This window comes from Equus caballus, chromosome 28 (genome assembly GCF_041296265.1).
Source record: "Equus caballus isolate H_3958 breed thoroughbred chromosome 28, TB-T2T, whole genome shotgun sequence".
Lineage (NCBI taxonomy): Eukaryota > Metazoa > Chordata > Mammalia > Perissodactyla > Equidae > Equus > Equus caballus.
In genome coordinates, this window is record NC_091711.1 from 44,184,100 (window position 1) to 44,201,392 (window position 17,293).

The 17,293-nt window shown below is 41.3% G+C and overlaps 1 protein-coding gene across 15 annotated transcripts in view; it reads right to left on the reverse strand.

Moving 5' to 3' along the window:
• Nucleotides 1-17,293, reverse strand: part of TCF20 (transcription factor 20) — a 184,969-nt gene that overhangs the window by 15,057 nt on the left and 152,619 nt on the right. For 13 of the 15 annotated variants that reach the window (XM_023631191.2, XM_070253768.1, XM_070253765.1 and 10 more), the window contains one exon: nucleotides 1,875-1,968. The exons of the other annotated variants lie outside the window; for them this stretch is intronic. In XM_023631191.2, coding sequence (XP_023486959.1) covers nucleotides 1,875-1,968 — 94 coding nt within the window. The remainder of the gene's footprint in view (nucleotides 1-1,874; nucleotides 1,969-17,293) is intronic. 15 annotated transcript variants of the gene reach the window in all.

Consider the following 17,293-nt stretch of genomic DNA (forward strand, 5'->3'; position numbering starts at 1 on the left):
TGGAAAGGAAGAAGTAAAACTATGTGCACATGACATATCTTGTACATAGAAATCCACTAAAAATTATTAGAACTAATCAACGAGTTGAGCAAAGTTACAGCATACAAGATCAATATACCCAAGTCAATTGTATTTCTAGGCACTCACAATGAAGAATCTGAAGATTAAATAAAGAAAACAATTCTATTTACAACTGCATCAAAAATAATAAAATACTTAGGAATAAATTTAACAAAAGAAGTGCAAAACTTAGACTCTGAAAATGCTAAAACACTGCTGAAAGAAATCAAAGACTGAACTAAATGGAAAGACATGCCACGATCACGGGTTGGAAGACACACTGTTGTTAGGAGGGCCGTACTCCCTAACTTCACCTACAGATTCAGTGCAATCCGCACCAAAGTGTCAATGGCTGTTTCTCGCAGAAATGGACAAGCTGATGCTAAAATTCATATGGAACGGCAAAGGACCTACAACAGCCAAAACAATCTTGGAAAAAAGGAACAAAATTGGGGGAGTCGTATTTTCCAATTTTAAAATCTACTACAAAGCCGCGGTAGTCAGGGCAGTGTGGTACCAGAGAGAGTCCAGAAATAAGCCTACACATTTATGGTCAATTGGTTTTTGATAAAGGTGCCAAGATCATTGAATGAGGAAAGAAAAATCTTTTCTACAAACGGTGCTGGGACAACTGGAATCCATATGGAAAAGAATGAACTGGACTTCTACTTCACACCACATATAAAAATTAACTCAAAATGGGTCAAAGACCTGTGGAAGGGATAAAACTATAAAACTCTTAGAGAAAATACAGGCACAAATCTTTGTGATTTTGGATTAGGCAACGGTTTCTTAGACATGCGAAAATGCAACAAGCAAAAAAAAAGCACAAGCAATAAAAGAAAAAATAAAGCAGACTTCATCAAAGGTGCTCAACATCATTAGCCATCAGGGAAATGCAAATCAAACCACAATGAGATACCACTTCATCCCACTGGGATGGCTGCAATCAAAAAGATAGACAATAACCCGTGTGGGTGAGGATGTGGAGAAATTAGAATCCTCATACTCTGCTGGACGGATGTAAATGGTTTGGCCACTGTGGAAAACAGTCGGACAGTTCCTCAAAAGGTTAAACACAGAGTTATCATTTGACCCAGCAATTCCACACCTAGGTTTATATCCAAGAGAACTGAAAACATTATGTCTGCACAAACACTTGCATGTCAAAGTTCACAGCAGCATTATTCATAATAATCAAAACGTGGAAACAACCTAAATGTGCATCAACTGATGAACGATAAATAAAATATGGTATGTCCTTACAATATTGTTACAAATATTGTTTGTCAACAAAAATGAAGAACTTTAGATAAATGCTGCAACATTGATAAACCTAAAAAACATCATGCTAAGTGAAAGAATCCAGTCACAAAGACCACCCACTGTACGATTCAGCTTACATGAAACGTCCCAATAGGTGGGTCCATAGAGACAGAAAGTAGATGAGTGGCTGCCAGGGGCTAGGGTGGGGGGGGAGTGACCACCACCAAGTAGGGGTTTATGAGGTAATGAAAATGTTCTAAAATTTATTGTGATGACGGTTGTACAGTGCTGTGAATATACCAAAAACCATTGAATTGTACACTTAAATAGGTGAATCATGTGTGAAATATATGAATAAAACTGTTAGTTACAAATATTACCCCATTTCACTCCTTTTTATTATCCCCTCTGTGTTCCTTTAGAATTTACAAACAGAACAGGGTCAGAAGAGACAAAAAGAACTAGAAAGATGGGGAAGAAGGAAGAGGACCAAAGTGGATGTCCTAGCCTCCAGATGCTCTGGACAGGGGTCGGCGGTCCCATCTTACCTGCGTCGATGGCACACGGGTAATGGTAGCGGAAGGAGCAGCCTTTGTTGTAGCAGCCCAAGGTGGCGCCTGCCTCCTGGCAGTGGGAACATTTCTGGAAGGGAGGAAGAAGTCAGGCATGTCAGCATCGCAGATCCACCTGTCTCCTCCAGGCCTTCCCTAGACCCCATCGGACAGCCCTCAGCACACGTCTCTGCGCTTAGAGCAGTTTGTGTGGCAGGATGGGCCGGTCAATTTCTAACTGCCACTCAGTGACCACACCATGGAAGGAACTCAGCAGCAAGTTTTATGCCAGGCCTCACAAACGTTCACAAATAAATGAAACAGAACAACACTGATGGGGGGGGGGGGGGGCAGCCAGCCCGCTTCTGGTGTTCCCGCTGTCCACAGGCCCGCATGCTCGCCGGTGCTCTCCTCACTCCTCACCGCTGTCTTCAACTGCCTATAGCTCTTGCCTGTTTATTCTGCTGTGGCAGTCTGGCGGACGGGGAGAGGGTAAGATAGTAAAGTTATATATAAACCTTTTAGAATTAAAAGTGGAATTTGGTTTCAGCTCTTATATTTGTAAGATTTTATTTTTATTCTGCTTATCCCAAATGTCCAATACAAGTATATTTCTCTTTTCAGAAAATATGGGCTCCTGTGTGCAAATGGTATTTTTATACACAAATCCTATTTTAAATGCACTAGGAAACCTGCCATGAGTTTCTGGCTAAGTGAGACACTATTCTGTAATTGAGATGCTCCTCCTTATACGGTCAGGTGTTCTTAAAGTGGGGCACATCTCTGTCACCCTATGACATGGCTGCTGTGCGTGCTCAATACTGTCAGCATAAGAAATGTGTCTTATCAACAATAAGCTTAATAATTGATAATAACTCGCTTTCCACAGTGCTCTTAGGCCTACCTGGAACATCTGTTACAAAGGCCTGTGAAACGCAGTTTCTTTCCAGACCTGATCTCGCTTAAGTAGAACTTCAGCTCTGCCATGTCCTACATTGCTGTAGAGGTGCAAGGCACAAAGTCCTGCCTTGTTTCCTCAAGGGGAGACAGGCCACAAAGCATCTTGCTTCCAGCTGTTTGGCAAACTGAGAAAGAACTCGCTTTCCACAGTGCTCTTACAGCCTACCGGTTGTAAAATTCAACCACAATTGCCCTACTGAGGAAGGATGCAGACTCTTCTGGTGGCCGAGGCACACCCAGGTAAGGCTACCTGGCGGGTACAGACCCTTGCTCCTGATTCTAGGAAAAAGAAAGTAAAAGTGCTTCCTAAGCAGTTACATTTGTGTAGAACGGCACCCCCCCACCCCGCCCCCGCCACACATCTGCACCCTTCCTGGGACAAAGTGACTAAAGGGTGCCCTTCTCTCTCTCTTCCCACACAGAGGCAGGCCCCGGATGCAGCCTCTCGGGGGTCAGTGTGGCTCACAGGCCTCCAGCAGTCAGGAACGCCTCAGCAGGAGTGGAAGTGAAGCTCACCTGGATGGTGCTATGGAATGGATACCTCCAGGCCACTGAGGCAGGAGCAGATGACAAGGAGCTAGATCAAGCCCCCCTTATGCCAATACTGAGGGTAAAACCACAATAATGCTGGGAACAGTGCAGCTCACCATGCGTCAGGTGTCACTGTATGCAACTGACGTGGAATATCTCATCCAGTCCTTATACTGCCCTGTAACGTCCCCTGCTCTACAGACGAGGTGCCTGAAGCACCAGAAGGGGAAGCCAGAGCTCCAGGTCAGAGCTGACCCAGCTGACCACCACCCCAGCTTCCTGCAGGGACATGTGGGGCAAGAACAAGGCTGTAAGACAAGTCCTTCAAGAGCTTTGCCTTCCTCTCAGAAATGTTTACCATGTGCCCTCACACTCTTGCCAAGAAATAAAAGATCACCTGGCCTAGAGTAAACCAAGGACAGTGGCAGCACTTCGGGCAGCCCTAAACTTTATCTACTTCTGTCAGTGCCACAGAGCACCTTCCGAACAAAGGTTTCAACATTAACCAGAGGGGATGAAAGGAGGCTGATCTGTCAGGGGCCTACCTGCAGCCATTCCTGCTATACCACTTCTTACTAAAGAGCCCCCAGTAGTCAGCTATCCAGAGGGCTTGTGCTCCAGGCCCTCTCCACCCTGGGGGGTGAATCCCAATTGAGAACGGGTGTGCCAAGCATTTCTAGTAGGAAAGTCTACAGGAAAAGGAGCTCCTGGACAAGTTTCACCTCCCTTAAAGAGGGACAAGAGGCAGGAATAGGTCATTCTCTCACTCAGCCTCTGTGAGGATGGCATCTGTTGCAACCATCTTGTCACCAGGAGAAGACAGTTCTGAAGACAAAGCCCAACCTGTTGAGGACGGCAGAGTGACAGGATAAAGCGAACTGGGATCCTTGTGACACTGTTGAGCACTAAATTAACCAACCCCAAGACCACCCCATCGCCAGACTTGTTGGGGGAGGAGACCTTTTTAAAGAAAAAAAAACTCTTTTTAGCTTAGTTTCGTAACTTGCAGTCAAAATATCCTAATTGATGCAGGAAGGGCCCTAGCATTTGAGGCACTGCCGTATAAGGTTAAGTGTGTGGGCTCTGGAACCTAGAGTTCCCTGGTAAGTGACTCCACCACTTCCTATATGTGTTCTTCGCCAAATTCCTCACCTCTGTTTCCTCCCACCTGTTTCCTCAACCTGCAAACAGGGACCTAATGCTACCATGCCCCTCAGAGATGCTGTGAGGGTTCAATGTGTCAATCCAGGCTTAGAACAGTGGCTGGATACAAAACGCTCAGTAAAGGCGACCCAAGATGATCATGTGCCAGACACACACTAGACGCTCTCCACAGACCACCTCAGCAGAGGAAGCTGCAGAGCAGCCCTGTCATCATGCGTGCTTGCAGATGGGAAAGAGAAGCGATCAAGCTCGGGTCTGAACAATGTCCGCTGCCTTCCTACCACAACACGTGCCTCTGTCCCCTGCAGGGCTTCCCAAAGCTCCCTGCCCTGAACCAGCCCACAGACCACAGGTCCCATCTTTTTTGAGAAAGAAACTCATCCCCCATCAGGTGATTATATCAATAAAATGATGCTTGCTTCTTTCAATTAAAAAGCACAATTAGTTTACTATGTTGCATCCACAGGAGAAAGACCCTGCATGGTGTAATAGGGCCTTAAAGAAAGGAGCTGAAAGAGTTGAGTTCAGTGGTTCTCAAAGTATAATCCTTGGACCAGCGGCATCAGCATCACTGGGGAACGTGTTAGAAATGCAAATTTTGGGATTCTGGGAAGATGGTGAAGTAGGGAGCACTAGGAATCTCTCTCCCCACCTGGATAACAATTGCACTGGCAGATGGGTCTGATGTAACTATTCTGGAACTCTGGCACACTTGAAAGCTTGCATCTTCCAGGGGAAGACTAGGACGGCAAATTGCAGTTAATTTTGGTCAATTTTAGCTCTTACACAGTAGCAGTTACCCATCTCCCATTCCCAGCAAAGTGGCAGGCAGCTGTGGACAGCATCCTGGAGCAGCTTGCAGACACCTGGTGGGAGCTAGTGTGGGCAAAAGGAAACCCTGTCCTCCAGGTACTGGGGATCTCTGCTCTGACTGCTGATTACTGCTTCTGATCAAAGAGATGGAGACAATCAGGCAGCCATTGCTGTTGCATCTCCCCCCACTGTTGCAAGCCCCACCCCTCAGGCTGAAGTGACTCCCAGGGGATTTAAAAGGCTGCCCTTCCCCTGACTTCATTTTTCGCTTTATCCCCTTTTGGGAGCCAGATATTTAAGACTAGGACATCCAAAAACATCAACATATATGGGGAAAATTAGAAAGTGACTGTGCATTCCCAGGGAAAGGCTCAAAAAAGACCTCAAGTTTATACCTCAGGCTGATCCTAGGCACAGAGACAGACTGCAACAATAAAAAAAATAAAAAGGGTAACAACCCCCCCAAAAAACCAAACTCTGGGGAAAGGGAAGAATCTGATTTCCAGAGTTACCACATTATGAGATTCAAATGTCCAGCATTCAACAGAAACTCAGAAGGCACACAAAGAAGAGGAAAGTATGGCCCATTCAAAGGAAAACAACAAATCAACAGAAACTGCTCCTGAGAAAGACCTAACGGCAGATACACTAGACAAAGACTTTAAAAGAACTGTCGTAAAGATGCTCAAACAACAAAAGGAAAACGTGGAGAAAGTCAAGAAAACACTGTGTGAACAAATGAAAATATCAATAAAGAGACAGAAAACCTAAAAAGAAACCAAAAGAAATTCTGAAGCTGAAAAGTACAATAAGTGAAATTAAAAATTCACCACAAGGATTCAGGACAGATTGCAGTAGGCAGGAGAAAGAATCAGTGAACTTGAAGACATCAATGGAAATTATTGAGTCTGAGGAACAGAGAAAAAAAAAGGTTAAAAAAAGCGAACAGAGCCTAAGGGACCTGTGGGAAACCACTCAGCAGACCAACACTGGCCACTGTGGGGTTCCTAGAAAGAGAAGAGAAAGGGATAGAAACAATTTTGGAAGAAATAATGACTGAAAACTTCCCAAATTTGATGAAATACATGAATATAAACATCCAAGAAGCTCAACAAAATCCTACTAAGATGCACTCAAGAGATCGCACCGAGACACATAAATTTTCAAAAGCCAAAGAAAGAATCTTGAGAGAAGCGAGTTGCTACAAGGGATCCTCAGTACGATAATCTGCAGATTTCTCATCAGAAGCTTCGGAGGCCAGCAGACAGTGGGCTGACATATTCAAAGTGCTAAAAGAAAAACCTATCAACCAAGAACCCTATATCCAGCAAAACCGTCCTTCAAGAGTGCGGGAGACGTTAAGACATTCCCAGATAAACAAAAGGTGAGGGGAGTTTGGGACCACTAGACCTGCCGTGCAGGAAATGCTCAGGGGAGTCCTGCAGGGTGAAACGAAAGGACACTAGACGGTAACTAAAAGCCATATGCAGAAATAAATATCTCAATACAGGTAAATACACAGGCAATTATAAAAGCTAGTATTATTGTAACCATGGTTTGTAACTGTACTTTTTGTTTTCTACATGATTTAAGAGACTAATACAGTTAAACAAAAAAAAAGCAATTATTAGTACAAAGCTAGTATTACTGTAACTTTGGTTTGTGACTCAATCTTGTTTCTACATAATTTAAGAGAATAACGCACTTTAAAAAGTTTTTAGTTTACGTTTTTGGCCACACATATACACAATGTATAAAGATGTAATTTTGTGACATCAACAATGAAAAAGGATTGGAGCTGAAAAGGAACAGTGTTTTTTGTGTGTGTGTGAGGAAGATTAGCCCTCAGCTAACATCTGTGCCAGTCCTCCTCTACTTTGTACATGTGACGCCTCCACAGCACGGCTGATGAATGGAGTAGGTCTGCACCCGGGATCTGAAATGGCAAACCTGGGCCACTGAAGCCAACTGTGTGGACGTTTAACCATTCAGCCATGGGGTGAGCCCCTAAGAAGAGAGTTTTTATATGTTACTGAAGTTAAGCTGATATAAATTCAAATTAGAATGTTACAATATAGGGATAGTAAATGTAATCCCTATGGTAACCATGAAGAAAAGAGGTATCGAATGAATAGAAAAGGAAATGAGACAGGAATTTAAACTTTTCACTATAGAAAACAGTCAACTAAACATAAAAGGTGGCAGTAATGCAAGAAACGAGGGATAAAAAAGCTATAAGGCATACAGAAACCACCAAATAGCAAAGTGACAGAAGTAAGGCCCTATTATCAGTAATTACTTTAAATGTAAATAGATTAAACTCTCTATTCAAAAGACAGAGATTAGCAGAATGGATAAACACTCATGATTCAACTATATGTTGTGCACAAGAGACTTACTTTAGATACAAAGATACAAATAGATTGAAAGTGACAAGATGGAAAGAGATATTCCATAACCAAAGAGAAAAGGAAAGGCTGTACTAATATGGACAAAATGGACTTTACATCAAAAAAGGCTACAAGACAAAGAAGGACATCATATATTAATAAAAGGCTCAATGCAGCAAGAAGAGATATAAACATTTACACATCTAATGACAAACCATCAAAAAATATGAAGCAAAACCTGAAAGAATTGAAGGGAGAAATAGTTGTACAATAATAATTGGAGACTTCAATACCCTACACTCACAATAATGGACAGAAAAATCAGAGAGAAGATAAGTAAAGAAACAGAGGACTCAACACAATAAACCACTAGATCTGACAGACACACAGGACATCCCAACTACCAACAACAGAACACACGTTCTCCTCAAGTGCACATGGATATCTTCCTAGGTAGTCTGTATGGTGGGCCACAAATTAAGTCTCAACAGATGTTAAAAGATAGACATGCGGAGTATCTTCTCTGACCACAATGAGATGAAGTTAGAAATCAGTAACTAAAGGAAAACTGGAAAATTCACAAAATTGTGGAAATTAAACAACATACTTTTAAACAATCAATGGATCAAAGAAGAAATCACAAGGGAAATTAGGAAATACCTAGAGATGAATGAAAACAAAACCCAAAACTTACAGAATGCAGCAAAAGCAATGCTAAGGGGGAAGTTTATAGCTATAAATACTTACATTAAAAATAAGAACAATCTCAAGTCCACAACCTAAGTTTACAACTTAAGGAACTATAAAAAGAACAAACTAAACCCAAAGCTAGCAAAAGGGAGGAAATAATAAGGATTGGAGCAGAGAGAAATCAAACAGAGAAAAGAGGAAAAGGAATGAAACCAAAATTGGTTCTGCAAAAAGATTAACAAAATCGACAAAATTTAGCTAGATGATCTAAGAAAAAAAGGAGAGAAGACTCAAATTACTAAATCAGAAATGAAACTGGGAACATTACTACTAACTCTACAGAAATAAAAAGGATTATAAGAAAGTATATAAGGGGCCAGCCCTGTGCTGTGCTTTGGCGGCCCAGGGTTTTGCCAGTTCGGATCCTGGGTGCAGACATGGCACCACTCATCAGGCCATGCTGACGTGGTGTCCCACATGCCACAACTAGAGGGACCTGCTACTAGAAAAGATACAACTATGTACCTGGGGGCTTTGGGGAGAAGAAGGAAAAAAAAAAGAGATTGGCAACAGATGTTAGCTCAGGTGCCGATCTTAAAAAAAAAAAAAAAGTACTATGAGCAACTGTATAGCAACAAATTAAATAATCTAGATGAAACAGACAAATTTCCAGAAAGACAAAACCTACCAAGACTACATCATGAAGAAATAAAATATCTGAACAGATTGATAACTAGTAATGAGATTGAATCAGTATCAGGTATCTCCCAAAAAAGAAAAGCCTGGGACCTGATGGCTTCCCTGGTGAATTCCACTAAACATTTAAGGAACAACTAATACCAATCCTCATGAAACTTTCCCCAAAAATCAAAGAGAAGGGAACGTTTTCAAAATTATCCTATGAAGACAGCATTATCTGTTACCAAAACTAGACAAAGACACTACAAGAAAAAGTCTACAGATCAATATACTTCATGAACATTGATGCAAAAATCCTCAACAAAATACTAGCAAACAGAATTTAGCAGCATATTAAAAGGATTATACACCATGTCCAAGTGGGATTTATCCCTGGAAGGCAAGGATGGTTCAACACAGGGAAATCAATCAACACTACGAAGAAAACAACCATACGATCATCTCAACTGATGTAGAAAAAATATCTGACAAAATTCAACACACTTTTATGACAAAAAACACTCAACGAACTAGGAATAGAAAGAAACTACCTCAACATAATAAAAGCTAAATATGAAAAACCGACAGGGAATATCATTCTCGATGGTGAAAGACGGAAAGTATTTCCTCTAAGATGAGAAACAAGGCAAGGATGCCTGCTTTCACTGCTTCTATTCACAATAGTACTGAAAGTTCTAGCCAGAACAATTAGGAAAGAAAAAGAAATACAAGGTGTCCAAACTGGAAAGGAAGAAGTAAAATTATCTCTGTTTGCAGAAGATATGATCTTACATGTAGAAAACCCTAAAGAGTTCACCAAAAAACCTGTTAGAACTAATAAATCCAGCAAATTAGTAACATACAAAGTCAACACACAAAAATCAGCTGCATTTCTATATATGAACAATCTGAAAAGGAAATTACAAAAACAACTTGATTCTCAATAGCATCAAAAAGAATAAAATACTTAGGAATTAACAAAGGAAGTGAAAGACTTTTACAATGAAAAATATAAAACACTGCTGAAATAAATTAAAGAAGACATGAATAAATTAAAACACAACCCATATTCATGGGTTAGAAGACTTAATATTATCAAAATGTCAACACTACCCAAAATGATCTACACAGATTCAACGCAATCTCTGTCAAAATCCCAATGACTCTTTTTTTTGCAGAGACAGAAAAACCTTTTATCCTAAAATTCATATAGAATCTCAAGGGACCCTGAATAGTCAAAACAATCTTGCAAAAGAACAAAACTGAAGGACTCATACTTCTTGATTTCAAAACAGTACCAAACTACAGTAATCAATAGTGTGGTATTGGCATGAAAACAAAGATAGATACCAACGGAATACTGAGCCCAGAAATTAACCCTTGCACAAATGGCCAAATAATTTTTGACAAGGGTGCCAAGATCATTAAATGGGGAAAAGGTCAGTCTTTTCAACAAATGGTGCTGGGAAAACTGGATCTCCACATGCAAAAGAATGAAGTTGGACCCTTACTTAATAACTTATACAAAAATTAACTCAACGTAGATGAAAGACCTAAAATGATAAAACCCTTAGAAGAAAACACAGGACAAAAGGTTCATGATGCTAGATTTGGCAATGATTTTTTGGGCTATAACATCAAAGGCCTACATAACAAAAGAAAAAACAGACAAATAAGACTTCATGAAAATTTAAAAACTTTGCACACCAAAAGGCACTATCAACAGCGTAAAAAAGGCAACCTACAGATTGGGGGAAAATATTTGCAAATCGCATATAAGATAAGGCGTTAATATCAGGAATATATAGAGAACTCCTAAACGACTCATTTCAAACATGAGCAAAGAACTTCAATAGACATTTCTCCAAAATAGATATACAAATGGCCAATAAGCACATGAAAAGATGCTCAACATCACTCATCATCAGGGAAATGCAAATCAAAACCACAATGAGATATCACCTCATACCCATTAGAATAGTTAATATCAAAAAAACAGGAAACAGCAAGTGTTCACAAAGATGCAAAGAAATTGGAACCCTTGGGCACTATTACTGTAAATGCAAAATGGTACAGCCACTGTGCAAAACAATACAGCACAAAATTACAAATAATTTTAATTTTTCCTCAAAAAATTACAAATAGAATTACTATGTGATACAGCCAATTCTATTTTTGGCTATATACTTCCCCAGAATGAAAGCAGAGTCTCAAAGATATTTGTACACCCATGTTCACAACAGTATTATCTACAATAGCTAAAATGTGGAAGCAACCCAAGTGTCCATCAATAGATGAATGGATAAGCAGAATGTGGTATATCTGCACAATGGAGTATTATTCAACCTTAAAAAGGAAGGAAATTCTGACACGCTACAACACAGATGAAGCTGGAAAACAATATGCTAAGTGAGGTAAACCAGTCAGAAAAAGACAAATATTGTATGATCCCACTTGCACGAGGTACTTAGAGTAGTCAAAATCAGAGATACAGAAAGTATAATGGTAGCTGTCACGATCCGGAGGGAGGCAAAAATGGGGAATACTGTTTAATGGGTAGGAGTTTCAGTTATGTAAGATGAAAGAGTTCTGGAGGCGGATGGTGAGGATGGTTGCACAACAATGTGAATGTATTTAATACCACTGAACTATGTACTTAAAAATGGTTAAGATGGTAAATTTTATGTTCAACGTATTTTACCACACAAGAATTAAAAAGGAAATGCAAATTCTCAAGCCCCATCTCAATCTGTGCTGTAACAAGTCTCCAGACAATTCTGATGCACAATACAGTTTGAGAACCACTCGTCCAGTTTCAACTCCCCAGCTTTTTAGATGAGGAAAACAAAGACATGGAAAGATGCAACGACTGGCTGAGCTAGGTTTCAGGCTTCCTCGGAGCCATTTGGTGCTTTCTCCACTACACTGCTGTCTCCTACAGACCAATGTGGATGAGGCGGTGCGAGAGGCAGAAGTGCCCCCAAAGGTGTCCAACCTCATCCCCAGAACCTGTGGCCCGACAAGCCACAGGGCTGTGCAGACGTGACTACGTCAAGGGTTGTGAGACGGAGAGTGTGCTGGATTATCCAGGGGCCCCAATCTAACCACAGTGGTCCATAAAGTGAAGAATCTCCCCAGAGGCAGTCACAGCTGCAGGCCTTAGGGAGATGTGATGATGGAAGCAGGGTCAGAGATGCAATCCGCTGGTTTTCAAGATGGAGGAAGGGACCACAAGGCAAGAATGTGGGCAGCCTTTACAAGGTGGAAAATACAAGAAACCAATTCTTACCTAGAACTTGTGACCTACAGAACTTGTAAAACAACAAGTTTGTGTTTTAAGCCTCTAAGTTTGTGGTAATGTGTTACAGCAGTGACAGAAAACTAATAAGTGGGGATTTCCTGAGAATGTCATAATAAAGAAGTGACTGCTCATTTTCCCTTTACAATCTTCAACGCAACAAATTTCTCCCTCATGAAAACACCTACAATTTCACTTACTTTTTCTTAGGCAAATTCTGGCATGAGATCAGTGACAATGGAACTACAAAAGACACTGAATCTGTCTTCAATGCTCTTTTTTCTGGTTCAAGAAACAGGCTAGAAGCAAAAGTGATGGCTGAAGATTACATAACTAGAAGTACCAGAACTTAGAACTTCAACCTTTTTTCTTCTGAACCCCAAGTTCAACATTCTTTTTGTTTTGCTGAGGAAGATTTGCCCTGAGCTAACATCTCTGCCAATCTTCCTCTATTGTGTATGTGGGTTGCCGCCAAAGCGTGGCCACTGACCAATGGTGTAGGTCTGTGCCTGGAAACTGAACCCTGGCCACTGAACTTAACCACTAGGCCATGGGCAAGCCCCAAGTTCAACGTTTTTTATACCATACCATGCTGCCTCCTAGTCTCCTTTATTCACTCAACTATCCAACATCTGAAAAGTCTTCCTACGTGGCAGGTGCCAAAGACAGAATATAGTAACTTATGTCTAGAATATCTTCTGTTTCTCTTCTCCCCTTCTATCCCCCAAATCAACACCAGGCTAGTACCATTTACAATTAGATTTTTATTCTTTACTTTTTACCTGAAGAAACTATTTACACTATCATTCTCCCATAATACAAATAGTATAATAAAGTCACTGTACAGCTAAATGTCCTTTGGTTTTGACAACACTGTTGTTGCAAGTTTAATGATCTTCATCTCTAGGAGGTAAGTCCACACAACACTGCTCCCCACACAAAGGAGACACACAGTGGGGCTTACTTCAATCATGATTTCTAAATCGAGGTATTTTTTTCATACAAGCAACAGCCCAATCTTCTCAATAGTGGATTTTTCATTTACTATTGAAGGGAATAAAGGTTATTTTTAAGCAACTCTGACAAGAATCCTGTATTTCTTGATACTGTAATCTTGGGAAATGAATTATAAAATGTAGTCTTACTGTTTGGATATGTTTAAATGGAAAGTGGCCAAACACCCACCCTGATCCTTTCACCAGCCCTTGTCACTGTCCCAGAGGCAGGACTCACTGACTGGAGGTGGCAAACTGCAGGAGCCGAATCATCGAAGAACAGTTTAATCCACATCCGACGAAAGCTCCAAGAGGGAATTTTTCCTGCCTTTTCATTCACAGAAAGGCTCTTTCCTATGAGATGTAACAGCGACCTGAATAATCACTCTGTTTAATGAGCATCTTGAAGCAGCCTCAGAGCACCGAAGCATTTGGGTCAGAGTATTATTAGTGTTGATGGTGATCGGTTCTGTCTGAGCCTCATAGATCACACACGTTGCCACTACTGCACCGAGATGGCTTTCATCCAGCACTGCCCACACTTTTGCTCACGCTTACAGTATTTACTAATTCATGTTTGTCCACCTCCCCTAAACTGTGAGATGCATTCTTGTACCCCCAGGGCCTGGCACACTGTAGAGCTGTAAAAATGGGCCGATGGAATGAATGCAATGCAATGTCTGACAAATTTGAGAGCTTGGAGAAAACTAACGAGGTTACTCTTCAACCTGAGTTAAAAAGCTGATGCTGGCAGAGCTTGAGAATGTGGAACAAGGTATGCGTTAATTTTCGGCCAACAGCAAGAGCAGTTTTTTTCAATTATGCCTTCTCTATCTAGGACAGAAGCGGTGCCACCCGAGCAATCTACTCCAGCTGGATGGCAGTGCGATCGTCTACGTACAAGGGGCTGCCCTTCAAGAGCCTGGGAACATCTTTCTTTGATCCAACTCTGCACCCTATCAATTTTCTTTCAAGAGCACATTAAGGCATTGGCCAAAGCAATACATATAAAGCCCTGTGTGTTTTGGGTCCTTGCTTCCTCCAAGCTAATCTTCTTAGGTTCCCTCATGAAAGCTCATGAGACCAGCTGCAGCGTCTTGCTGCTACCTGCCGTTCTCACAAACTTAGGAGAAGGGCTTGGCGCCAGCCTCTGGAACCCAGCCCACAGCCCAGAGCACCACCAAGGCTTCAAAGCCGACCTTGAGGGGCCAGAGAGATGCCTGACTCTTCTTAGGCCCATTTATTCAGTCCTATGAGAGGTAGAGTGCATGGATTTACAAGTTGCATTTATGCCCCATAGCTGTTCCAGCAAAAGCATCAACTTCAGAAACTGTATCCATTAAACACACATCTTAATAAATTCTGATACCAGTGTAAATGCCAGTCACTCATATTAACAGTATTTACTGGCTAAAGGCTAATTATGTGTACCTTAAGACAAAATTTTCCAGTTTGACTGGCTTTTTAGAATAAATGCAGATGGTCCAATGTGAACATTATGCAGGTGCGAAGCAGCACAGGGGCTGCTGAAAAAGAATCTGAGGGTTTCGGCTCCTGTGTAAATGCCAAAAAAGTCACCACAGCAATTTTATCATCTGTAAAATGAGGATAACAATATTTGCTTTGCCTTCCTCATAAAGTTGTTGTGTGAAATAACTGTAAAGTGTTTCACAAGCTAAGAGTTCCATAATTGTACTTATAAAAATATATAAAAAATATCTTCATCTATAATGTGTCATACTTTTGGCAATTATTGCTGTCAAAATTAGACACAACACATACCAAGTAGGATCTATTAAGACAAACTAAGTTGTTGAATTATTTTTTGGAACTATTTTTTTCCCTTAGAATACGGCCTGAACATCTGCTGTCACACTGTCTTTTTGTAACTTTAGTTGCTGTATGTTTCAATAGAATTTCATCTCTGAGGGTGTGTATGGTCAACTCTTGCCCAAATCTCTGAACTCTACATCTCTTAGCGGCTATCCACTATTACTTTCATTATATTTCTCCTCCTAATCCTAACCTTGAACAATAGAAATTAATGGGAATTATTTTTGATGTTTCGTGAAGCACTTCTGCATTGGAAGGAAAGGTGCTAAATAAATGAGGAATCAAACCACACAATTAAGTTCAAATTAAACACTGGCAGGTCAAAAGCATTGAAAACTACCCCGAAAAGGCATACTAAGCACAACCAGAATGAGGAAAAGTGCCCTGCAGGCTGGTCTGTTGCACTCTGCAGATACTACCCTTGAGTGTAATGTGGAGAGCAGACTCAGGCTGCCTGCACCAGTGTCACCTGCCATGCGCTCCCAGCCTGTCTCCATCCTTACGTAACCCTACTCACTCACGTTACAGTAACCTAGAATAACTTCCACCACTGCTTCTGGGTCCCACTGTCACGAGGAGCCAAGGCCCAGCAGGTGGTACTACTCCTCACAACACACCTAGAGCCTTACCGCTCATCTTCTCTGTCCCCCAGGACACAGCCATCTGCTTCCCATCAAAGCCAGGAGAGAAAATACACACGCACAAACTGTCTTTAATCTGATCATTTTTCAGATATAAAAATAATCTGGAATAAAGAGATCCATTGAGACCCCCATTCCCCTCCCATAAAACCCCCAATCAAAAAGTAATTCTGCTGCTGACCCTGAAAAACGGTAGTTTCTCTGGGAAAGCTTTTCAAATCACATGACAAATCTATAATAATTGTTTTTGTGGCTAAGTGAGTGGGGTTCAGGGGTGGCTGGGCTGGAAGTGGAGTAAGGTGCACAACAGCCTGACCAAGGTCAAAACCTAAGTGCAGCTGTCCTGGCAGTGTCTCCCAGTTGCATCCCCGGCCTCCGTTTCGATCTCCGAGGAAAGCCTGTCCCTGAATTCCCTTCCTACTGTCTTTGTATCAGGAGAAGGCTTTACACTGAAGTTACGATGCTCTGAATCAGGCTAGAAGACTTGGGATTAAAGCACTTCTTTCTTCATTAACAATATCCTTCCTTGTCTTTCTGTGCTTCATCTGTCAAACAGAAGAGGCCAGGATTTAGCCACGACTTCGGGCACATGAAGAGTCTATTTAGAGCACATATGCCTTCATACAATGCATTTGTTCATTTTATCATTCAGCAGTAAAAACTTAATAGGTCTAAGACGCAGCTGTGGAAGGATGTCTTCTCTCTAGAAGATTCTCTCATACCTTTTTGTTGTTGCTGTTTCACAAACCCAGATTTACACATTAGGTGCGTTGGAAGTAAGGCACAAGTGTTGTAGCTCCATCAGATGGGAAGACAACCACTGGCTAATAGAGGTGAAAAGCCAGGCTGGTGCTTCTTTATAGAATCACAAAGTGCGAGTTGTTCTATTGAATATGAAGAAAGGATTTTGACTTCCTAACGAGCTGCTCTTGAGATTTTTAATTTGCCTTATTAATATGTCAATTCTGACCCTAGTGCATACAACTGCAAAGTCCAAGAACTAGAAACATGGATTGGAAGAACCTTAATAAGAACTCAATCAGTTTGGTCTTCACCAGCTCCGCTTTCTCTACTCCTTATCCATCCTCTAACATGCTGATTTCTCTAGAGGTTGTAACAGACTGTAGATCAAGGTGCCTTTGATTCTCAGTGGTCTCTGCTTTGATATTTAAGCTTCCTTAAACGGTATCAACTTCAGCAATGAAATAATCTTTCCTTTTTACTCACGTAACAAATTTTTATTGCATGCCTATGCAGAAGGTGATGGGGCTGCACTGAGGATGCAAAGTCCACCTAGCGTCTGCCCTCAGGGAGCTTACTTTCTGGGGGTAAGAAATAAAAACTGTAATATAAACAGTACTGTAGAGCTCAAAATGTAAGTGCAGCTGCTCTGGCAGTGTCTCCCAGCTATAGGTCTGGCCTC